General features: G+C 36.6%; 1 protein-coding gene across 4 annotated transcripts in view; it reads left to right on the plus strand.

The window, feature by feature from the left end:
* Positions 1–17,039, plus strand: part of CEP152 (centrosomal protein 152) — an 82,867-nt gene extending 65,828 nt beyond the window's left edge. For 3 of the 4 annotated variants that reach the window (XM_019730686.2, XM_074327772.1, XM_074327769.1), the window contains 7 exons: positions 134–263; positions 4,096–4,263; positions 7,478–7,574; positions 8,879–8,982; positions 10,821–10,977; positions 11,226–11,329; positions 13,757–17,038. In XM_019730686.2, coding sequence (XP_019586245.2) covers positions 134–263; positions 4,096–4,263; positions 7,478–7,574; positions 8,879–8,982; positions 10,821–10,977; positions 11,226–11,329; positions 13,757–14,793 — 1,797 coding nt within the window. In that variant the 3' untranslated portion in view covers positions 14,794–17,038. Of the gene's footprint in view, positions 1–133; positions 264–4,095; positions 4,264–7,477; positions 7,575–8,878; positions 8,983–10,820; positions 10,978–11,225; positions 11,330–13,756 lie in introns of all 4 variants that reach the window. The other variant, XM_074327770.1, reaches the window with a different exon arrangement.
* The last annotated feature ends 8,576 nt before the right edge of the window (positions 17,040–25,615 follow it).

The raw sequence follows: 25,615 nt of genomic DNA on the forward strand, positions 1-25,615 counted from the left end.
TATTGAAGATAGTGTGAGCAAGAATTTTTTCAGGCAGTGGATTTTTTAAAAAAACTTTTTATATTAGCATTTTAAATAGAGAATTGTGTGAAGATTTTTATTAGGCATTAACTGTGAAGATGATCTGTTTCAGAGAAATGTGGCGAAGGTCTGTAAGGATCCTGCCACAGGAGTCGCTGGCAGAGGAGACCCTGGAGTCCTGGCCGTCCTTCCTGCACCCACGTCTGGGCACCACGCTTTGCAAGAAACAGAAACAGAAGCTGGTAATAGGATTTTATTCCTGTCTTTGGAACATCCATACTCACAGTTCCGGAGGGTTGCCTTGAGGATAAAAGGAAATCAAAGATGTGTATAATTTTTGAGTGGACAAATGCGTACTATTACTCCTACTCGATGTGTGTCCTCTCCTTAGATTTCATTTTGCATTTAGAAGCCAGGGGTACTGTAGGCCCTCTTACTTCAGTCTTTCCATGGTCTTTCCTCCATTCATAAGTGATTTTTATTAGAAGGAGAGTAATGAGAATTTTAATAGAGCAGTCATGTTTTTATTCCCTGGCTTTATTGAGAAATCCAGGGTTTCACATAAAGAGAATTGCCAAATAGCTGAGACCTTTTCATTCAAATTACTGAAGTTAATTCAACCATTTTTTTAGTGGAACCCTTTCTGAAGTATATAAGGTGTTTTCTGATTTATTTGTGTTTCTTGACGGCAGGGATAGTGTCTTTATCTCTGCCTCCCCAACACATGGCAGAGCAAACGGCGCATACTTTGTGTTCCTTGAATGTTGGTGAATTAATAATTTAACTTTTCCTTCATGACCTAGAGTTGTCGTTTTGAAAAAGAATCAATGGACTGTACTATAGCCCTTTGAGATGTTCAGAGCTCACTGAGGAATGTAGGGCTTATGTTGCCTGTGCACTGAGATTTTTGAGCTAGGAGTGGGCATATCCTTTATGAGCTCCCATCCTTTTTAGGATACTGACCTCTTGCAGCCTCCTCCTTCTCCCCATATACAAACACACACATACTCTTTCAGTTTGGAACCTGGAAAAGAACTAACAATTGCCAGAGCAAGTCAGATGTACTAAGCCAATAACCTTAGTTTCCACACATTTCTAATTCAGTAGGTAATATTTCCAGCATCTTAGAGAACCTCTCTCTTTCCTAAGTCAGTTGACAGTTATTTTTCTCATCATTCATAGACCCTTTTCCCTTCAAGTTTCTAAATGGTTGAGAATATCTTACTGCTAACTAGGTACATGGTAATGTACCTTAATTTGTATCTTATTTCTTACTTTTCAATGTCGTTTTATATCTGTTGTTATAGTTGGAATAGCCTGAGAATTATATTTTGTGAAATCGGTAGTTTTAGATATTATTTTGCTTTGGGAAGTCCTGTGAATACGAAAGAAATTGGTTTTGACCTAAGATAAGTTAGACAACAAAAGAATTTATTTTTCTTTCTTTAGTCTTGTTTCCCTAAAAACAACCACATTAACCAATTCATTAGAAAAGATTAAATAATCTAAAACATATAGTAAGTAATAAAGTTCTTTATAATCCTACCACAAGAGCGTGCCCTTACTGACTGTTTGGTTCAGTCCTAATATCTCATCATTTAAAAAAATAATTGGAACATTAATTATGAAATACTTGACACATGCAAAATATCTATATAATGCACATATATAAGTTCTGAAGGCTCACAACCAGGAGCCCTCTAGTAGACTTAAGAAATAGAACATTGCCCGCACTGTTAAAGACTGCTGTGTGTTTCACTACAGTTCCATTCCTGTAACTCCCCCACAACACGACGTAACAAATATTCTGATTTTTAAAAATGATTCTCTTGGTTTTCTTTGTTTCGCTCAAGTGTAGGTATCCTCAAAAAGCTGTTGCTTTATTGTGTCTGTTTTTTAACATTGTAAAAATGCTTTAATACTCGTGATAGTCTCTGTCACTGGCTTTTTCACTTGATATCAGGTTTCTAAGATTTGTCAGTGTTAATGCATATAGCTCTAGTTCATGCATTTTCATTGCTGTATTATATTCCACTGTGTGAATACATTATCATTTATCTATTCTCTTGTGAATGGGCATTTGCCTGGCTTTTAGTTTTACAACAACATCTTAAATGAAAAATACAAATGCAGTGTATGGTACCAATGTAATGCTTCATTAATCCTTTAATATGAGTGGCAGCATCGAAATGAAACTAAAAAGTCAGAAGAGAGTTAAGAATACCTTTGCTGGACTTGTGATTTTTACATCATCATTTTGGGTATTGGCTTCTAAGCCTGTGCCAGTTTGTATTCCTACTTTATTATATCAATTATATTGATAGGAATAATCTTTTTAAATCATATTTGTATATATGTAAATTTTTATAAGTTCTGTATATTACTAATAGCAATAGGTATTATTTATTGTATATATGCTCTATGCCAGGTACTGTGCCAAGCAATTTTTATGCATTTATACCCCGTCACAGTTTTAAATCTTTCATTTAGAGATAATTTCAAATTTGCAGAAAAGTTGCAAAAATTAAAATAGTTGCAAAGAGCAGTCATATATCCTTTAACTAGATGTAACTATTGATAACATTTTACCCCGTTCTGTGCTCTTCTGTGTGGATGTGTATGTCAATATTTCATTTTTTCCTGAACCATTGGAAGGTAAGTTATATACCTAGTGCCCTTTTATTCCTAAGTAATTCGGTGTATATTTTCCCAAAATAGGAATTTTTCTTGTATAACCTTAGTACAGTAAATTTAACAGTAGGTGAAAATACTGTATCAATCTATTGTTTGTATTCCAGTTTTGTCAGTTGACCCAATAATGTCTTTTATAGCATTTCCCCCTCCATTACAGGAACGTGTCCAGGGTCAGGCATTACATTTTGACATCATGTCTCTCTGTCTCCTTCAATCTAGAATATTAGACTATTTCCACAGTCTCTCTTTGCCTTTTATAATATTGACCTTCTTGAGAGACATATTGTCTGTTCTCCTCCACCCACACCCCTCCTCCCCAGACCAGCTTTTAATAGAACTTTCCTCATTTGGGGTTGTCTGATGTTTCTTCATAATTACATTACTACTAATCTAATCAGTTTGTGCGTAAGTGATGTGTTGTCACATCTGGATGTGCATGATGTCTATTACTGGTGAGGTTCATTTAAGAACCTGGTCAAGGTGTTGTGCAGTTGTCTTCACTGTATAATGACCAGAATTTCTCCCCTTGCAACTAATAAGCAGTCCGTGGGGAGACACTTTTAAGGTGATGAAAATATTCTTTTCATTAAAACTTTCCCTTATATTTAGCAATTATTGATGATGCTTATCTGATCCAGTCTTTGCTATGGTGGTTGCAAAATTATAATTTTTCCAACTCCAGACCTCCCTCCACTTTTACCAGTTGGTACTTGGAATGTCGTTATAATCGAGAATTCTCCCCTTTAGTTTGTCTGTGTGGTTATCTATCTATTTATTTATGTATCTATTTATCTGTCCATCTATTCATTTACTTAGCTACCTCCCAACTTACCTACCTATCCATCCATCCCATTATTGGTATGACTCATGAATTCCTATTTTTAAAATATTTTGTAAGTCATTATGATACTTAATTACTATTCAAAGTGTCCCAGATTCAGTTAGTGGAGCCCTTTCAAATTGGCTCCTGTGTCCTCGTGACATGCCTGAAGTTTTTAATAATGTCTTACTTTCTGTCATAGCAAATACCCTAACCTCATCTTGTATGTACCCTGTCTCAGTACCGGAGTCAGCCATTTCTTTTAGTGGGGAATGGTATTCAATACTAAGGTCAAGCATTATGTTTAAAAATGTATGGTATTATTCAATTTTACATATTAAAATACTAAGTCTCAGAAAGGTTAAGTAATGCACTCTGAGTCACAGCCAGTAAATAGTGGAAACAGAATTTAAACCCAGGTTTTTCTCTCTTAAGTATCATGCTTTTTTTCATTTATACTGTAGCCGTTAGTCATGCCATCGGGTTTCCTTCCTTCCTTCTTTTCTTCCTGTTCTTAGTCTAAATCGATATAAAAGTTTGCTATCATTTAATTTTTGCAGATAAGAAAAAGATCCTTGAAATTAAAGATTCATGCGGTGGACACTGCTTCCAAGAACTTGAAAAGGAAAAGCAGGAATGTCAAGATCTGAAAAGAAAACTGGAGAAATGCTGTAGACATCTTCAGCATTTAGAAAGGAAGCACAAAGCGGTAGTGGAAAAACTCGGAGGTTAGCATTTAAGGTAGCACTGCTACCAGTATAAACCTCTAGTCCTTGTTGAAACTTTCAAGTGCAACATTTCAGTTAATGCAGGCACTGCTTCTCTTTGGGCAATTAATGTAAACTAATTTGGCCCTCATTTTTACTAACCAAGTTACCACTGAACTCAAAAGAGGAAAATCAGAGCTCTGATGAGAAGGTCATATTCCTTTCTTCCTTTTTTGAGTGAACAGATATTGAGTGCCTAATATGTGTCAAGCAGTGTTCTAGGCCCTGGAGACACAGCAGTAAACACATCAGACAAAATTCCAGTGTTTTCTTTTTTAAGAGGTTTATCATCAAGTGAGGAGAACTAAAAACAGATGAATAAGTAATTGCAGCGTTGAGTGCTACTGGCAGTATGTTCACGTAAACATGGAAGAAAAGGTGTTAATTAACTCTTCCTCCTATTAAAGTTAAGGAAGGCTTGACTAAGCCTTGAAAGATGAAGGTCTTTGCCAAAGAGAACAGCATCCTAGGCAGAGGCAAAAGACATGAACAAAGGCTTATGGGACTGATATGGCCTCCTTCCAGTCCATTCTTCAGTGTTTCAAGGGGAATTATTCAAACGGGTATCTTCTGCCATTTGCTATTGCCCTTCTAAGAAGGGAAGCTATTGGGTTTATAAGGCTGCTCCCTCTTCCCTTTCACTATTCACTTAGATCCTGTGCTCTATCCTCTTCACATTTGAAATATTTCAGATTCCTGAACTGGTCAGGAATTTTCTTTTACTGCTGGATCTCATATATGATGTCACTGTCCTGCATGTTACTCTCTCATTCTCTTTTTGGCCTAACTCTTCCTCATCCTGCTGCACTCACCTGAGAAGATGCCTTATCTACAGAACCCTCCTTGATTTTCCCCATCTGGGTTAGGTGGGACTCTCCTGTGTGGGCCCATATCACTTGGCTCCTATTACCATTCTGTATTTGATTTCTGGCTACTTGCCTGATACCCTTTCCAGCCTGTAAGTTCCCTGAGGATAAGGAATGTTTTGTCTTGTTCACCCTTTTTGTCATGGTGCCCACTGTTTACCAGCCAATAGTAAATGTTTGAATGAATGAAGGACTGAATCTGATGGTCCCAAATAATCACATCATCCAGAAAAGACTAGGTCATAGGTTTGTTTTTTTCCTACATTCACCTCTGTCAGTTGCCTGGGCAACAACAGTCACTTCCGAAGTCTTTCTGCTTCCAGTGTTGCCCCTCTCATCCATTCTCCATCGGACGGCTAGAGCCACCTTTTAGCAAATGACCATTTAAAAAAGTATATTGGATCATGACACTCGCTTGTTTAAAGCTCTTCAGTGACTGAATGTGGTCTTCAGTATGAAATACAAATACCTAATGTAACAGTCTACAGAAGCCCTTCATGATGCAGCGTCTGCCAGCTCCTCCAGCCTCATCTCCCCCAGCCCTCTTACTCTTTCATGGAGCTGTAGCCTGGGTTTCATTGTCTCTTTGTCCTGGTTCTCTTTGCATTCTCTCCCTTTCCCCAAACCTCTGTCCTCCCATCTTGATCGCATTGCCTGGCTACCTCCTCATCTATCCCTCAGTGCGTTACTTCCCAGGAGGCTTTTTACACCACCCCAGACTTGGGTAGGTTCTTGTTAGACATTCCCCGCACTGCCTGTAATTCTTATAACATTCATCATCTTTGCAGTTATTGACTGTATTCACCCTTGGAGCTAAACTTGATGGTGACAGGGACCAGCTCCTGTCCCAGCGTTTGCACAGTATCTGACATCATAGCATGTTCTGTAAATCCTCTTGACTAACAGAAGCTGCTGCCTCCCACCTACTGCTTACTAAGTCTGTTAGAGATAGATAATTATTACCTTAAGGAAAAAATCAGTTTTAAGAATTTTGAGATAAAAATTTTAACACCTACAGTTCCTATTGTGATTTCTTAATTCTTTAGCAGAGGCCAGGAGAGTAAGACATTTGTCCAACTGTAGATGTAGATACAATGTAGCTATTGTAAATTTTATGAAAACCCCAAAAATCTGTTTCACATAAAAAATGACAAGGGCAGTTGGATATGAGGATTGTGTGTAAATAATATTTAGCACCATACATTGTGATCATTAAATCATTATTCTACATAGTGCTTTTTGAGGTTGATATCTTCTATAATTCGTAGATTTAAAAATCTAAGAAAGTTGGTACTTAGCTCAAAAAAAGGTATCAGGTCAGAATTTAAGTCATTTGATAGTTTGATTTCAGTGTTTGTTTTAATGTAAGTCTGCTAGTTGATAATAGTTTTTGCTGTTGTGGTTGCATCTTTTTTGTTTCTTAAATTCCATTTCCACTGCTTTGGTAGCATTTACTGGAAATTGATAGAGTAAGAGTGAGGGGTTTAAAAATCAGTAGGGGGAATAGAGTGCTTCGTTCCCCAATTTATGGGGTGTGTTGAGAGGGTTGAAAGTAGAATACATGAGGAGCCATGTTCATACTTATTGAATATTGGTATTGCCAGGCCTTATATACGGAAGGTGCTGCACATATATTGTTTTATTTCTGTTATTATCTTCAAAATAGGTAATAATATCAACATTTTTCTTATGAAAAAGCTCAGGTTCACAAAGCTTAAGTAATTTGTGTAAGCTCATCCAACTGGTAAGAAGCAGAGCTAGCATTTAAACCCGTGTGTCTCTCTGACTCTGAAATTCATGCTTTCTCCTCTGTACCACATGGACTCCATCCGTCTCCTCATCTTTTTAAAAGTTGAAAGAATCGAAAATCTGACCTTAATTCTGAAAATGGCACCTACCTAAGCTTAATTTTTTAAAAACATTTTGTATTGAGGTGCTTGTTCAATAATCATTTATGTGGTCATAGACTATATACCAGGGTCCATGGGGAACAGGGACTTAGAAAATCTAGTATGTTTCTACAGAGCATCAGTCAAGCTGGAAAACAAAACACATGCATATGAAACAATTGGAAACCTATTCCAGGACAGTGTAACCCAAAGCAAGATGAAGGTAGAATACAGATTTTAAGTACTGAGAAAACAGAACAGGGAGTAGTCAGATTAGGGTTCATCAGGGAGCGAATGACATGGGGAGCAAGTGGAAATTCAAAGTTTCCTCTATAAACATTTGCATTGGGAACTTAAGGGAAAGGAAGGCTGAGAAAAAAAGAGATTAATTGACAAATATACTGTAAATGTCTTTTTTAGAAGAGAATAGTAAAGTCGTGGAAGAATTACTAGAAGAAAATAATGACATGAAGAATAAATTGGAAGAACTGAGAACCCTTTGTAAAGTACCACCAAGGTATGCTTTTACTATTTTAAAGAAATTGCTTATTTCTAAGTATCTTTAAATTTTTTTATGTCAATCATATCCATAAAATTATACCAAAAATATTAAGTTATCTGTATTGTTATATAGTCATGTGCCAAATAACATTTTGGTTAGTGATGGATCACATATATGACGGTGGTCCTATACCAGTATAATGGAGCTGAAAACTTCCTATTTCTAGTGACGTCATAGCTGTCGGAACATCTTAGCTCAAGGCATTATGTGTTTGTGGAGAAGCTGCTGTAAAGAAACCTATGCTGCCAGTCGTATACAAATATAACATGCAATTATGTACAGAATATAATACTTGATAATGGTAATGGACGTTACTGGTTTATGTATTTACTATACTATACTTTTTATCCTTATTTTAGAGTTTACTTTCTATTTATGAAAAGAAAGTTTGCTGTGTTACATCTCAGACATCTCTTGTTTATCCGGTCTCTCAGTTACATCATTTTTCTCTTGTGGTTGATTTAATCTTGTGTTATTTTGTACAGTAACATTCTGAAAATGTCACCTACTTAAGCTTAATTTTTAAAAAAAAAATTTGTATTGAGGTGCTTGTTCAATAATCATTTATGACCACATAAATGATTATTGAACAAGCACCTCAATACAAATTTTTGCCTCTAGGTTTATAGCCTAGAGGCAAGAAGCTATTTCACACAGTCTATGTGTGTAGTAGGCTGTACCATCCAGGTTTGTGGAAGTGCACTCTATGATGTTTTTACAATGACAAAATCGCCTGAGGATGCATTTCTCAGAATGCATCCCGATCATTAAGTGGCATGTGTGACTCATCGTACAGCAAAAAGTATAAAAAAGAAAAAATCTTCCAAAACTCTATCCCCAGGTGATACCGTCTGTTAACCTATTGTTTTATATCATTTAAGCCCCCTTGATACACACATACCACGTGCACGTGTTTAAAAACTTGAGAATATTGTATAAGCTATTTTGTAAGCTTTTCTTAATAACATTATAAGATAAACATTTCCCCACATCATTAGATACTTGCCTATAATATGCTTATCATAGCTGCATTGATTTTCATCATGTGGATTTACCGTGATTTATTTAAGTAACCGTAACATTTAAATTGCTTCCATGTTTCTCCTATTTTAAATAACTATATAATAAAGATCCTTATATATGAACTTTTTGAGCACATCTCAGTTTGTTTTATTGGACTAGATAGATTTTTTTATTATTATTAAATGAAGTTTTTCACTTGCAATCTATGCTTTTGCAATCTTTGATTTGTTTTTTAGGTCATTGTCAGAAGGGGCCATTGAAAATGCTTGCCTGCCGTGCCGTCAGGGGGCCTTGGAAGAACTTCGTGGGCAGTACATTAAAGCTGTAAAAAAAATCAAGCGTAAGTCCCTCAAGAAATTCCCAAGATTTAAGGTGGTTTGGGCCTTTTTTGTTACTAGCAGTAGTAATTTTGGGGAATTTTCAAAATCACCTTGTTCTGGAATCTTACCTGCTGATAGAAGAGATCATTGATACCTCGCCTGATTGTACAATAATGGATCATTTTGCCCAAGTAATGTCTTTGGAAGTTACACGAGGATAGTTATTTTTATGTTCTTGATTATCCTATTTCTTTTTTAGGACATTAATATTAAACTAAAAATTTCATGATCTTACAGCTTAAATAATTGGTAACAAAGAAAATGTCGTATGAGTTTTAAATTAGCAATTTTTTTTTCCTACCAAAAATTTTTAAGGACCATGGAAAATGGATCTAGTTAGGAGTTGTCCTGTTGTTTGTCATTATTTTGATAAAGGATTGAATCATAGATGTAAATTTCTTTATCAAGTCCTTTGCAATACTAGGTGCTGCTCTATATCCTGCAGAGCTTTTCTTTGGCTTATGTAGAATACCTCCTGGTTTTTAATTATAATATTGCATAGAATGTATGTATATCCCAGAACAATAATCAGTGTTTATATAGGAGAAATGTATATTTACCTCCTAAAATTGTGTTCATTTTTAATAAAACAAGTGGAAAAGTCCTCAAGTTCCAAATATAATTGGTAGATCAACAGAATCATATGTAGATATTTTGAAAAATCCAGTTAGTATAAATAAAGAATTTGCTTCTCAGTTGTTGCTGGTGCTAACAGAGGCCATATTACTACAAACAAAGAAACTTTTTGTTAGCAATTATATTAATTGGGAAGTGAAATTTTAAGCATTTTGTATCCTAATATGACAACATGTGTGTGTGTTGTTTTATATTTTAGAAGTTGATTGGAGATTTTGTGTAGACATGTACTTCATTTTAATTTTTCCCACGTCAAATAATGAAAAATAGTGTCCCAGTTAGTTTTTTTGTAGAGAACCTCTGATTTTCAGGAAAAGCTTACTGATATTAAGAGAGGGTTTTCTCTATGAATTGGAATCTTTAATATAACAGGGATATGATATTCTAGATGTAGGATGTAGCTGTGGATTTGGTAAAAATGCTGACCTTAACTAATAGTAGTTCCAATCAAATCATGCTGAGTTGAAGGTAAAAAGAGATCTTGAAACCTGTGAACTATTTTGTTTTTTCTGTGAATTATTTTTAAATGTAAATTTCAGAGGGCAACATAAGTCTCATTCCTCTTCCTGAAATAGCATTTTGTACATCTCTCTCATGGATGGGAAGGTTACACTTATTTGGATACTCATAAATGGTGCTGAAAGAATTGAATAAATGACGAAATATGGATTTTTGAAGCACAAGTAAACAGAAGAATATGAGCCTCTCCAGCTCCTATTGTCTCCTTCTGTCTTTCTGTTTGCTTCACTTTTTCTCTCTGGCTCTCCCTTTTCTGTATATTTCTTTTTTCTCTTTTTGTAACTGGACATAATTATAACTGAAATGCATGCATTTCTGTGCTTCATATTTATGATTTTTTTCTTGCCTTAGTGTTTGAGACTATGACAAAATTTCCCTAGGGAATTTCCTTACCATATGTGGCTGTCATCATTCTAAAAGGACTTTTAGATTCCTTCTCCTTTGAGTCTACCAAAATAGTGATCTGAAATATTCCATTTTAATGATTGTAGAAGAGTATGATGTTTATACTATACCTCCAAATCACGTCATCTCCCAGAAAATTGGTCTGAAGTCTGCCTCTCCTGTTTCTGAAAAACTGGTAATAAACATGCACTCTGTGGGGATTTCTCCCCCATCCCCTCCTCACCCCCTCACCCGCCAGGTGACATGCTTCGTTATATTCAGGAGAGTAAGGAAAGAGCTGCGGAAATGGTAAAAGCAGAGGTATTGCGAGAACGTCAAGAAACCGCTAGAAAGATGCGCAAATATTATTTGACTTGCCTCCAACAGATCTTGCAGGATAATGGAAAAGAGGAAGGGTAAGTTCAGTCTAAATAAACATTGTGTTCTTAGAGTACCAAGACGACATGTTGTCATTTTCTAAGCATTTTCCTTAACCGCAGTATTAACTATTTCTACATGATCAGCCATTGGGGGTTAAGAGAGGATTAATGGCTTTGCTACCTTAAATGTTGGCAGAGGTAATAGGAAAACAGAAATCCTAGGGCTAAGGAAACTCATTTTTTCCTTTAAACTATATTCATTTAATATTCTGGAATTCCCACAGAGCTGAGAAAAAGATTATGAATGCTGCTAGCAAACTTGCTGTAATGGCAAAATTGCTGGAAACGCCTGTTTCTTACAGATCCCAGAGCAAAACTACAGAGGCAGGTATGTCAAAATGAGTCACTTGAAAGGTTTTTCTCTCTCTTCTTTTTCGATATTTATTATTTTTAGAATGACAAACAGGAGGAAATGTAAGGAGGGAGAGGTAATTTATAAAGCTGTGTGTGTGTGTGTTTTACCTAAACTGGAAATTTACCAGAAAGATTGTCGAGTTTCCGGTTCAAGTAGGCAGACTGAGCGTACCCCTCAGCTTCCCATTGCTGCTTTCTTCCCTAGAAATGATAGAAAAGATTTTAAGCAACAAATTTAAAAGGAGAAAAAGAAGAAATTATAACCGGGCTTAGAAAAGTGTCAATTGATAGACCAGAAACTATGAGAAATCCCTGAAAGAAAAAAGACGGTATAAGATTCAAGGATGGGAACCTCGGTTAAAAACTACACAAAGATGACAGCTACAAGTAGCAACATCAAAACTGTTGCACATATGAAGGTGGTTTGTTCCAGGAGCAGTAGTAAGCCTGGGGGATACCAGTGGGATAAATAGTTGGTGGTGTAGATCAGCAGTAATCAAGTGGGGTCACCCTCTTTATTTCTCTTTCTCTTCTTCCTTCCCCAACCCCAATACTGGGCTGGGTAAGCATAATAGGAGCAAAGGGCCTGGAAGCAGGGCAGAGCTCCAGGTGTAGCCAGCCACACCCAGAAGGAAATGAGGGCCTGTGCGCCCAGAGGACCAGCTCGTAGGGCTTCCTACCCTGCATCGTGTTCCTTCCCACTCCACTCCCAACTCCTTTAAACAAGCGGCACAGATACCACAATGCTAAAAGATAAGGATTTAACCAAGAATCATCATATATTGATAGAAAGCTAGCACTGTGAAAAAAGACACCAAACTCAAAACAAAACAAAACAAAAAAAACAACGGAACTTATACCTAAGGAAATATGGAATTCATAGAACAAACAACAGGACCTGAAAATGTTAGAAAAGTGTAGTGCCCTCAGAAAGATGGAAGAGTATATTGTTGAAAAAACGAACAATATACTAAGAGTTTTGCTATTTTAAAGGAGAGGATGTAGATACTGATAACTGTAGCCATTGCTAGAGAAATGCAATGGGGTTTAAGTATGTGTTTATGTATGTGTGTTGAAGTTTAAGAATAACCAATAGAGAAATAGAAATAGAGTATATACCTTTCAAACTGGTAGGGGAAAAACTTGGAAGGAAAGGTTTTCAATCTAACAGAATAAAAAAAAGAGGAAAAATATAACTAGAAAGCGTGGGTAAGTAGAAAATAATAGTTGGTTGAAATATCAGCAGTCACACTAGTACCAACAGGTTAAACTCACTGATTAAGAGACCACAACTTTCAAAAACTCCAACTTTGAAATTATATTATTGTTACAAGAAGAACATCTATAATTTGAAATAAAGGGATGGAGAGTGACATACTAAGCAAATACAGTGTTGATATTAGATAAAGTGTAGGGTTAAATACAATATTAGGTAAATTAGAGTTAGCATTAAAAGGGACCAAAGTTCATGATAAAGAAACAGCTTCCCAAGAAACTATATAAATGGTTTCTTACTCTACAAAAAAAAAAAAAAAAAAAAAAAAAGAAAAAGAAAGCTTTAGAATATGTAAAGCAAAAGCTGATGAACACACTTGAAAACACTGTTGAATTCCCATTCATACTGGGGGATTTTGAACATATCTGTGGGGAAATGGGATTTTTGGACTTCTGAAAATCTTCAGGCAGAGATTATTCAGGACTCCGAGTCTGACATTGGTAAACATTCTTCAAACAGAAACACAAAGATTATTTGTGTAAGTTTGTAATGGTGATATGAACCTTGGTATAAAAGGGCAGTGGCATATAACAAGAAAAGGGTTTTCTAGATTAGAGGCAATAGTGTGCAAATAGTGTCCCCAGTAGAAGCAAATCCTTTCATGAACTCTAGGGACCAGGGTCCACTATTCTGAAATACGATGCTTCTGAGTCTATGCTCTGTGGCTGATTTGCGTCTGATCAGATTTAATGTCTTAGCTAATTAAATGAGACTCCGATTAGTTTGTACTGTGGGTGTTCATGTGGGTACAGGCATAGGTGTTGGACAGTGGAGTTCCTCCAGTAAATTTTCTTCATCTGAAACTCCATTTTCCAATGAGCAGGACTGGAAATGTTGCAGTTGGCTCTTAAAATGCTGTAACATCTGTTGCAGAAAATAATAGATCAGGTGGATAGCAATAACAATGAATCAGCTTTCAATAACAAAATTACCTAGCTTTATCTAATGGATATATGTAGATTATTTTAAAATGTTCAGCATTGATGTCTTTCCTTTGTTCATTTTAAAATAAAGATGCATTCTTTGGGAATACATAAAAACATAATAAGTTTTTTCTTCTCTTTCAGTGTTACTTTTCTCCTAATTTTATGTTCCCCTGATTTTGTGTTCCCTTGTATATTATAGTACTGCCTCTGACTTCAGAAATAATTGATGTTGACAAATCAAAAAGAAATGATGTGAATCAGAGTATACCATGTCACATTGAAAGCAAATCAGACAGTGTAACAACTATCCCCAGGGGTATATGCAACCAAGTTCCTAAGAAGAAGGCTGCGTGTGACTTACTAAGGCGGTTGGAGGACACAGAGCACGAAGACATAAAGCATGTGGGTCCCAAGGAGTCACATTCAGACTTTCAGTTCCGGGATAACAGTCACAAACATGTAGGTACTTTGCCAAGGAATGTGTCTCCTGAGTTTGTTCCTTGTGAAGGTGAAAGAGGCTTTGGTTTGCACAAGAAGAAAGACTTCCTCAGTGATCCTGGCCCTGAATCACATCTGCATTCAGCTGAGTACCCCTTTCTAGGAACCTTCGGAACTAAATCCTCCCCGAGAAATGCCCCTAGTGTTGCTGAATCCGGATCCCCATGCATAGCCTTTCGAGGTCCTAATGAAAGACTGGGTTTAAAAGTATATAAGTGTAATCCACTGATGGGAAGTAAAAGTGCTGCAGCTGAGCAACATGAAAGTTTGGGTGTTCAGGAAGCTCCAGTAAAGGATGGAGGAGACCTTCGTGTTTCCGTGGGATGGCATTCCAACAGTGCCACTTTACCCTGCAACAGTGATGAAGTGACATTTTTACTTGGTAGGCCACAAGAAACTCTGGATATGCTGACAGAGTCTGGTAATTTCAAGCAGTTCTCAGCAGCCAGTTGTCTTTCAGATACAGAGAAAAATCATATGAATTGTCAACGGATGAAATGTCAGAATGGTCACATCCCAGACCTGTCAGAAGAGACCACGCATCTCCAGCCAGAGAAGATCAGTATGACTCCTGGGCATCTACCTCGCCAGAGAGCTGATGTATTAAAGTCAGATTTCAAAAAACTGAGCAATCCAGAACCATCTGCAGTGCATCGGCAGCCTGTGAGAAAACTCATTTCTCCTCTGTCTAGCCAACAAGATAGTGGCTTTGATAGCCCCTTTGTCAATCTTGACTAATTGTTGTACAGTATTTAAGAAGAATATATTGACAAGGAAAGTGGAAGGGAAGATTTCATACTGAAAACTTTGTGGGCTCTGCCTATTTTGAGATGTTTCAATAACATCTGATTATCATATGAGTAAAGTGTTCTCATAAAATTACGTGAGATATTAATGTTACCTTAATCTTCCAAAGGCTGATGATGTATGTGTAATCTGCTTTTGTGTGGTGCTTATATTTGGTTACTAAACCACCTATTTTTATACTTCTACATTAGCTGTCTGTGCAGTGTTAAATTATTTAAATAAACTTGCATATGGTCTATATAGAATTGTTATGAATCATGTTTAATTTATAATATAGAAACGTTATATTGACATGTTTGAAATAATGCAGAGAAAAATATAAACTTTGATGATTTGTATATATGATTAGCCAAATTTAACTTTTTTTTTTGAAATTGGCATGTTTAATGAGGTTATGTACTTACTCTAGACATATTTTTCCTGGAAATATCTACTCAAAATTTTGATCCTTGCTTTCAATTAGTAGAAAAGACGTTTTGCAAGGATTGCCACAAAATACATAGCTATGTACTGGTTTCATTATTTAAAATATTAGTCTGATGTGTTTTTTTTAGTTGACTTGCACGTTATTTCCAATCTCCTATGACATCCAGAGGCTTTCTTTGTCTTTTTTATGGTCTCATGGTCTGCTTTCATCTGAAATATTACTTTTTAAAAATAGAATAACAAGCCTGTCATATAGTAAAAAAATTCAAACTTAGATTTTTTGTTCATTTATAGTGCAGAATTGGCCAATTTATTAATGCTATGGCTTGAAAGTTGTAATTCTAAACCACACAGAGGTGAATGACTGCCTAAATACTGTCATTTTTAGAGGAGTTCTTTTTTAGATTCCTAGAGTTGCATATGAAAGTTTTAGGTGTATGCAAGTGCTTATCTCAGCCCAACCATACTATGTATGGACTGCATTTGTGGGATGATTCAGTATGTTTTTCCACCCAGAACCAGGCTAATGTGGGTGGTGGTGGGATGGGTGGCAAGATGCATCAAACTCATGCTGATAAGTGTCTCTAAAAGCAAGAACCTAGAAGTGAACCTAGAGCTTGGAAATCTTTGTCACCTTAACTGGTAACCAGATGTAGGTAAGTCTGAAAATTAGCACTGGATTTCGGTGCTTGGTTTGCCATGCAGTTAGAAAAAGGAACTCACAGCACACCATCTCCTCAAAGTCTCACTTCTGTTCCTGAGGATATACAATCAATGTGCCTTGCCCACATTTCAGCTGGAATTTCTAGGAAAACCCCTTAACCAGCTGAATTTATGTATCTGATTGGTGGTTGATCATTTTAGGCCTTAGGGATAATTGAACTGAGAGAATGTAGCTCATTGCTCACCTACCTTTTCATCTTTTATTTGTTTTAAATCCTTGTCAGGTATTTGAATCCTCAGCATGAAGGTTGTCATTGGAAATCTTGCTTTTTGCTCCTTTTACCAGTATGATGTCCTTAATCTCTTTTGATGCCCTGATTTCAACCTAATTATTTTGATATCTATAATTTCATCCTAATCAATAGGATTAAGTTACTTTATTTCAAATATCCTACCCAGAACCCCATTGATAATTGTGTAAATGAAGGGACTACACAACCGAACCAGCAGTGGTGATGATTTACACTGGTCTGAAGGGTGATGTCAGAAGAGCTAGGAGGCAGGAGCCTCACAGACATCATGGTCACAGAACTCTCACTTCCTCGTGGTGTTTAATCTTTTTTATATGTTGCTAAGCTTTGGTTGCTAATAGTCTGTTAACAGATTTTCATGTGTATGCTCCTGAAGGATATTGGTCTCTAGTTTTCTTGTGATATATTTGTCTTGCTTTGATAAAAGGGTAATAATACTGGTCTCATAGAATGAGTTGGAAAGTATTCCTCTGCCTCTATTTTCTGAAAGAATTTGTGTAGGATTGGTGTTATTTATTTTTTAAATAATGGATAGCATTCACTAGATGAAATAGTCTAACGTGTGTGTGTGTGTGTTTATGCAGATTTTTAAGTAATAATTTATTTTCTTGTAATAGAGCTATTCAGACTTTCTATTTCTTTAGTCAGTCTTGGTAGTTTGTGGTGTTTGAGAAATTTGATCATCTGAATTGTCTAATTTGTTGACCTAACTCTTAACACTCCTTTTAATTTCAGAAAAGTTGGTAGTGACGTGCCCTCTTTCATCCCTGATTTTGGTATTCTGTGTCGTCTCTCTTTTTTTCTTAGTCTATCTAAAGGTTTATCAATTTTGATTTTTCCCCCCCAAAGATCTTTCGGTTTCCTTGATTTTCTCTATTGTTTTTCTGTTTCCTGTTTCACTGATTTTCTGCCCCCCACCCCCGGCTTTATTTCCTTTCTAATACTTGCTTTAGATGTAGTTCACTGTTCTTTATTTATTCTTAAAGTGGAAGCTTAGACTATTAATGTGAAACCCTTCTTTTCCAATATAGATATTTAAACCTCTGAATTTCCCTCTAAGTACTATTTAAGTCATATCTCATAAATTTTGATATGTTGTGTTTTTGTTTTCATTTAGTTCAATATATTTTTGAATTTCCCTTGTGATTTCTTTATTGACCCATGGGTTATTTAGAATTATGTTACTTCATTTTCAAGTATGAAGGATTTTTCAAGTTTCTTTGTAATTTTTAATTTCTTTTTTGTTGGAGAATGTACTTTGAATGATTTCAATCCTTTTCAATTTCTTAAGACTTGTTTTATAGCCTAGTATATGGTCTATCCTGGAGAATGGTTACACCTGAAAAGAATACATAGAGTATCCTGCTCTTGTTTGAAGGAATATTAAAGAACGTCAGTTAGGTCAAGTTGGCTGATAGTGTTGTTCAAGTCTACAATAGCCTTGCTGATTTTCTGTCTATTTGTTCTGTTAATTATTAAGAATGTGATATTGTAATTTCCAAATATAATTGTTAAAATGTCTCCCTTCACTTCTGTTTCTCCTTTCAATTCTGTCAGTTTTTGCTTTATATATTTTGGGACTCTGTTTTTAGGCATATATACTATATATGAGGTCGGACAATTAAGTTCGCAAACTAGTTGCAATGATGTTGCTAACCTTTTTTGATATCAGAGGGATTATTCATTATGAATTTGTACCAACTGGACAAACAGTTAACCAAGTTTACTATTTGGAAGTGCTGAAAAGGCTGCGTGAAAAAGTTAGACGACCTGAACTTTTCGCCAACAATTCATGGCTCTTGCATCATGACAATGCACCAGCTCACACGGCACTGTCTGTGAGGGAGTTTTTAGCCAGTAAACAAATAACTGTATTGGAACACCCTCCCTACTCACCTGTTCTGGCCCCCAATGACTTCCTTCTTTGCCCAAAGATAAAGGAAATACTGAAAGGAAGACATTTTGATGACGTTCAGGACATCAAGGGTAAAACGATGACAGCTCTGATGGCCATTCCAGAAAAAGAGTTCTAAAATTGGTTGGAAGGGTGGACTAGGCACTGGCATTGGTGCATAGCTTCCCAAGGGGAGTACTTCTAAGGTGACCATAGTGATATTCAGCAATGAGGTACGTAACACTTTTTCTAGGATGAGTTCACGAACTTAATTGTCAGACTGCATACTTACCTCTCTGACTTTGCTGCTTTTACTAACAATACAGTTGGGCATGGGCTCCATGCCTTCCACCCCAGATCAAGCCAATCAGCTGTGGCAGAGGAACTGTTAGTTTTCACTCCCATCCTTGCCCTGTTAGCACTACCTCACCCATCAATCTCGAAGGAGAATGGGAGCCCTAGGGCCCCACTGATTTTCCAAAGTTCAGCAGCCTCTCAATTTGTTATTTCCCTGTGACTGATTTCCAGAGCCCTGAAATGGTTGTTTTTGACTATTCCGGCCCCCCACCCCGAGTTTTATAGTTATTTTGGGGAGAGGAGAGGAATTGCTAATCTCTTCACCAGAAGTTCCCATATTTTTATTTATTCTGCTTAGTACTGGGATTCAATCTCCTTTCTATGTACCAACTTATTTTCCTCCAAATTTTTATCTTGAAAAACTTCATAATCTATAGAAAATGTACACCTATATATGCTTTGTTTAGATTTACCAACTGTTAAATTTCCGCATTTGCTTAATATTTATTTGTAAATATACGTATACATGCATATGTATAATAGATAGTCTTTCCTTAACCATGAAAGTTAGTTGTAGATACCATGATAATTCATCCTTAAATACTGCAGCATGCATCTCCTAAACACAAAAACATTTTCTTACATAAATACAATCGTCATATTTAGGAGACTGAATATTCATGAACATACACAGTCTTTATTCAAATTGTTCCAATTGCCACAATAATGTGTTATAACTGTTTTTTTCAGATCTTTGCTGTTCACCTTCAAACTGAGGTCTCATTGCTCTTCCATTATGGAAAGTTCTGGCCATTAATTAATTATTCATTCAACAAATATTCGTGTAGTAATTGCTTGTTAATGTTCTGGGGGATACAGTCGCTATCAAAATAGATACGTTTCTACCCTCATAGCTCCCACATTCTAGTCAGGGGAGACAATAGATAGATATAATTTATGAAGAATGTTACAACTGTAAGTGCTATGGAGAAAGGGCAAGGAGTGGTAGGCAGGGGAGGTCAGAATTTCAAATGGGGCAGTGAAGGTAGATAGATCACACTGAGATGGGAACATTTCGGTAAAGATTTGAAGGAGGTGAATACAGCTTCACTATTTCTTATATTCTCTACTTCTGGAACTCTTATTAAACATGATCCCATCCTCTGTGTATTTTAATTGTTGTTTTGTATATTTTTGTCTTTTTTTGTGCTGCTTTGTGGAATTCCTCAGTGCCATCTTCCAGTTTGCTAATTCTATCTTTGCTTATTCCACGCCCAGGATTTCTAGTTAGTGTGTTTATATCTATACTTTTTGTATAATTTCTGCTTGTTTTATTTAGTAACCTTTTTATAAAATACATTCTATTTCTTTATTTTTTCAAATACTTAAAAATACTTATTTTAAAATTACTTCTAGAGTAATTATAGTGTCACTTTGGAGTGAGGTCATATGCAATTATTGCTCTTATTGCCTTTTGTAGAATTACTTTCCCCCATGTATATTTTAGTTTTCAGTCTAACAGTGAAGAGGACCTTTTTTTTTTTTTTTTTTCCTCTCTGAGTTCTTTCCCTCTAGATTTTTGTGGTTGTCTCCACCTGGACCATTGGGTCCCCAGTCCAAGATCAGGTCTTATATAGGTAGTTTCTGATCCATTACATTATCCTAAATCTAGTCACTGAGACAGCAGACAGCTTGGCCCAGGTTCTGGCTGTAAGACTTCCCGTAGCCTCTAGGCTGTCTAGTGCATAGCTTTTATATAAGTTATGGCAGTGATTGCGCTTTTCAATCTCCCTGGGGTAAGGGATCTCTAACTGGGTTACTAGTTTAAGCAGCTAGCTTATCTTTTGTCCTCTGTAAGTAGGATGCTTTTAGTCCTTGCTACTCTGTAGGAACTCCTGGCCTCTACTGCTTTTGGATCCAGAGCAAGTTGTACCTTACCTTTCAAGTCCTCATTTATCTTGTTTTTTTAATGTCTTTTTCCTCTTTTTTTTTCTCTCCATCATTGCTATATATTGGCAGATGTTGAGTACTCCCCAAGTATTCAATTACAATGATCTAAGTTTGCTTTGCCATTAGTTCTGTGGCCTTTGGCTATTTTCTTAGTGCCTTTGGAACTCAGTGCTGCTGTTATTAAGGTTTAGTCATATCTCACAACCAGCTAATGATTTATGTAAAGGAGACCTAAGAGTGTATGAAGGGGAGTAATGGGAAATGCAGTTGGAAAGGTAAATTGAAGCTAGGTCCTGAATGCCAAAGCCAAAAAAATGGGAAATTGGGTTCCACAGAAAATGGAGAGTTGTTGAAGGTTGAGTAGCATGATTTCAGGGATTAGTGAGATCATGCTGCAGGAGGGGTTAGAGGAGCAAACAGGCAGGGAAGCCAGGAGGACAACGTCCTGGGACAGTGAGGTAGGAACAAAGCCAGAGCCAGGGTAGAAATTGTAGGAATGAAGAGGTGACCAGATGGAGAATATTATAGCAGTAGTTTTCACAAGATCCACTGCCTGACTGAATAGAAGGTCAAGGGAAAGAGAAGCCCCAAAAGGGGTTTAAGAGTCTGGGTGATCGTGAGGATTATTGTCTGTCTATCAACAAGTACTGAGAAATTAGGAAGAACACAGGACATGGTGAATGTAAGTGGCTGTGCCTTCCAGTGAAGGCACTGCAGTGCCTGGCTTTTGGTGGGCACACGTTCATGATGGTGACGAAGTCACGGACACTAAATGCACGCTGAGCATTGCGCCGATCACGTCATTAGCTCATATAATCCTCACAACTGTCTTTGAAGTAGGAACTTTTGGGATGAATGAAATTGAGGCTTAAAGGGGTTAAATAATTTGCTCAAAGTTAACACAGCTAACACATGGCAGAGCCAGAAATCACACCCAGGTCTTTTTTTTTTTCTTTCTTAATGTTTCACTTAGTTTTAGATTTATAAAAAAAAGTTGCAACAGTATTAGAGTCTCCATATACCTCTCACCCACTCCCCTGTTGTGAACATCTTACATCACTATGATGTATTTATCATAACTAAGGAACCAATTTCATCTCTTTCCTTTTTTACTCTAGAGCTCATGGTTTTAATCCCTATACTGTCTTTATTTGGCTTGGCTTATAGGTGAGCTGGAATTCATTTTAAAAGGGAGTTCTTTCCTTTTTCCTCTCCTTCCACTTCTCCACCATACTCCCAAGAAGGAAAATGAGTTCAGCAGGCTTCTCCACGTGTGAAATTCGTTTAACTTGCTTTCTTAGCAGAATGCAGGAAAAAAAAAACAAAAAAAAAACAGGTCTTACTCTTTAGTGGAAGTTTATGGAATAGGACATTATATGGAGGTTGTGTTACAACTAAGAATTTACCAACATAACTGGAAAACCTATACTACAATACTTTTGCAATTTTAAAGTTCAACTAATAATGGTTCATCTAAGAAGAAAACTTAAGAGACATTTAGAAATTTTCTAGCACTAAATATGCCATTCTAAAACTTCTTGATATTATTATAACAACAATTTTCCTTAAGGTCCAAAACAGGAAATTAATTAGAAATCAAAATAATAAATGTCATTAAAGAAACTTTATTTTAAAAAGTAACAAACGGAATGGCTTCTTTCATAAAGTTCAACAATAATATGGGAACTCTGAGATTTAATTCAATCTTGTGCTGTTAAAAGTATTGTCTGATGAGTAAATTGAATAGAACCAACAAAAAAATGATTTTAAAAATTGCTTGGTTTGGGTGCAGACATAGTCCTTGTCTAAAAATTTTGTTTCCTCACAGCAAGTTTGATTTCACAATTATTCATGTTATGTACATAACGTACTGGACCAAAATCTACTTCCTATACATCCCCAGGCTTGTGAACCCTTGAGATGCAGTTCATTTATATAAGAACATAGGATGAACCTAGTTCATGCAGTATCACAATGGCCCTGTAGGTGTTAATGGTTTTATTGGCCACCAATGAGTTTTTCTGGAGATTTTTAAAAAAATGTACAATTTCACAATCTACTCTGCAAAGTCTTCAAGATTTTGATTATTTGTTAAAGTTACTGTGATTCTTAGATGCTTAAGTATTCATATATTAATGGTTCTGACCTTCCCATGAATTCAAATTTCTGTTTTAATTGATTAAAAGTTTTTCAAAATTCTTACCTGTTAGGTTTCTTCAGGTTTGGCCTAGATGTAAACATAAAATAATAGCATATGCTTTTGGGGTTCCTATAAAGGACCAGTTATCATATCAAACTCTGTACATATATTTTTGTCCTAATCCTTTCAAAGTAGGTCTTCTTAACCTCAGCTTATAGATGAGAAAGGATTGAAAGAGGTGAAGAGACTTACAGAAGGACTCGTTAGTGGCAGAACAGGTATCCAAAGTGGCCATGTGTATGAAGGTGGATATGAACTCATATGCTCACCATGAATTGTCCATAAACCAAAACCGTATATTTCTAACATTGATAGTGCTTCCCCCCCGCCCCCAATATATGTGGATATTACTCTATCATTAATAAGAGGCCTTCATACTGAAAAGGGTTAAGAGTTGCTGCATTGTCCTGGAAAAAAAAAATGCCTTCCTAAAAATCGGATTACATATGTGTTGAATAGCTCAAACCTATTTAGTACAAATCAGACTTTTCTCAGGTTAGAAGATGGAAGTAGTGATTGGGATCAGAACTTTGGAGCTAAATATGGTTCGAATCTTGATTCCATTACTTACCAGTGAACCTGGATTCCACACCTGAAAAATGCGGATGTGTGGCTGACACTGTTGGTTGTGTACCCAACATTATTACCTCCTTCCTTGTTGGGAGAGCAAAGAGGCGGGTGACTGTTCCTTCTTCTTCTCCTGACTCAGTCCCAACTCTAGAGCTGACTCCTTTTTGGGATGACCTATTCACAGTGACACCAGTTCCGGTTGCCAGTGATTGGTTTGGGGTGGGAATATGATTCAATTTTTCTGGACAATGTGATACAAGGGAAGGGCTGGAGGCTTCTGGAAAATGTCCCTAACTTGTGTCTCCTTCCACACTAGAAAGGAGAACTGACCTACAAGGATGAATGTGTAACTTCTAGATTGGTGGTGAGATCCACTTTCTCGATATCTCACCTATTGGAAGCAAATTATCTTCTTCAAGTCTCCTCCTGAATAAATATTGTAGGAAGTTTACTTTCAAAGATATTTTCCCTGGAGCAAATCAAATTATTTACCTGTATTTGCCCACTCTGAAGCAAAACGAACACCAGAAGAAATTCTGAACTTGATAAAAAATCAAAATATGTAAGATTTTATAACCCAAGAGACTTCCTCAGGAAAAATGAAAAGTTTCGTTTTTCTTGGAAGAAGTCTTCAAAGATTTTAGAGCCAAATGCATATTGGGCACCAGAAGATGAAAAAAAGATCTCAAAAAATGATGTTTTGTCTCTAAGTCCCTCAGTAATTAAGATGTTGCTGTAGCTGACAAAATCTACGGCCAAATAGAAACTTGCAGGTTGAAAAGTCTGGGATCCTCTGACTTCCCACCTCCACCTAAGGTGGTGAGCAAACTGCTGCTTGCCTATAGTGGTCGGGTCATCGTCTCCCAGAGAAGATACAAAGATAAGTGGCAGAGGCACCAAAGCCCAAAGCCAAACTTAGCTTTCAGAATGTTCCCTGTGATGAGCTCAATGTAGTACACCCAGATGGCCAGAGAAAGGCTTTTGGAAATGGCAGAGTGATTGACGTTCTTCGGCACTCATTTTCCAGCAAGGACAAATATTTGGTTATATAATGAAGAAGTTATGTCTTCTGGCACCCAAAGAACTGACCTACAATGACAAATGTGCAACTTATTAAGCAAATTCCATTGAGCCTGTAATACATACTGGATGTTTTCTCAAGACACATAGTTGTTTTACCACCCAGAGCCCTTTCCTCCATGGTTCCAGCTGGCAAATCTCACTCTCATTCGGATCTGTGGCTTTATAATCACACAAAGCTTCTCTGGGGATTTTTTAGAATACAAAACAAGTTGATGTGCTCTCATTCCCCTCTGCTGCCATGATTCTAGTGACCATAGATAATTGTTTAAGGCCAAGCCTATAATGCGAGTTTCTACTAGAGAAAAACCAGAGAAAGAGAAACTCATATGTACAGCATATATGAGATATGCTGTATCTTATATATACTGTCTCCTCCACGGTGGGTGCCGCTCTGTTTTCTTAATCAAGATCCACATCCTATGCAGGATGCCTGGTTTCCATTTAAATGTGTACAAACTGTACCCATCTCTGTTGTGGAGCTCTCACTAAAGCTAGTCCAGAGACCTTGGCTCTATATGTTATTAGGGGTTTTTCCTTTTCCCACAAGGCACATGCGATGGGTGGTTGTGCCAGTGGTAAGCACAATCACTACAGCCCATAAAGTTAATTGGCACAAATGTTTGTTGAAGAGGGATAGAATTGTAAGTTGTAATACCTTCATGGAGAGTACTGCATCGCTGTCATCACAGTTTCAGCTTTGGAGAGGCTTAGAGAAGAGATAAGAATAGCACTGGCTGACTATGCAAAGATGTGTTGCAGGTACAGCAGATACGATGATCAATATGTATGGTGAGAATTCATAAGTGAGTTTATATTGTTTTTAAAATTATTAATGGTAATTTAAACATTAATGGTAAGTTAAACTTACAAATGGTTTAAGTTAAACATTACAAGAAGATGCCTAGTGAAAAGCCTTTTTCCCAGCTCTGATCCTCGTTTCCTAGTTCTCCACCCTTGAAGCAGAATCGCAGAATCTGCCACTCTGAGTCTATGCACACAGGTATGTGTATAAGTGGCCCTTATTTTACGTAAGTGGTAGCATATTGTACCCACTTACTTCTACATGAAAAAAATTTAAAGCAAGCCTATCGTGAAATTGTCATGCTTTTTTTTAATGCTATAAAAATAATGAAAATAGTAAAAATTGGATTAAAAAGAAGACCAGTGACTTATAAGTATGGGGTAGTGGGGTGGCTTTCTGGTGGAGACAGTGGTTATATGTCATCACTGAAAACTGGTTCACAAAAACCTCTTAAAAAATCAGCAGTACAGGACAGCACACTTAACTACTCTCCAAAACATGCAAAACAAAGGCAGTAGTAGTTTCCCTGCAGAAGTGGTGCTGGTGATGGCTCTAGC

The sequence above is a fragment of the Rhinolophus sinicus genome, linkage group LG03 (assembly GCF_036562045.2).
Source record: "Rhinolophus sinicus isolate RSC01 linkage group LG03, ASM3656204v1, whole genome shotgun sequence".
NCBI lineage: Eukaryota > Metazoa > Chordata > Mammalia > Chiroptera > Rhinolophidae > Rhinolophus > Rhinolophus sinicus.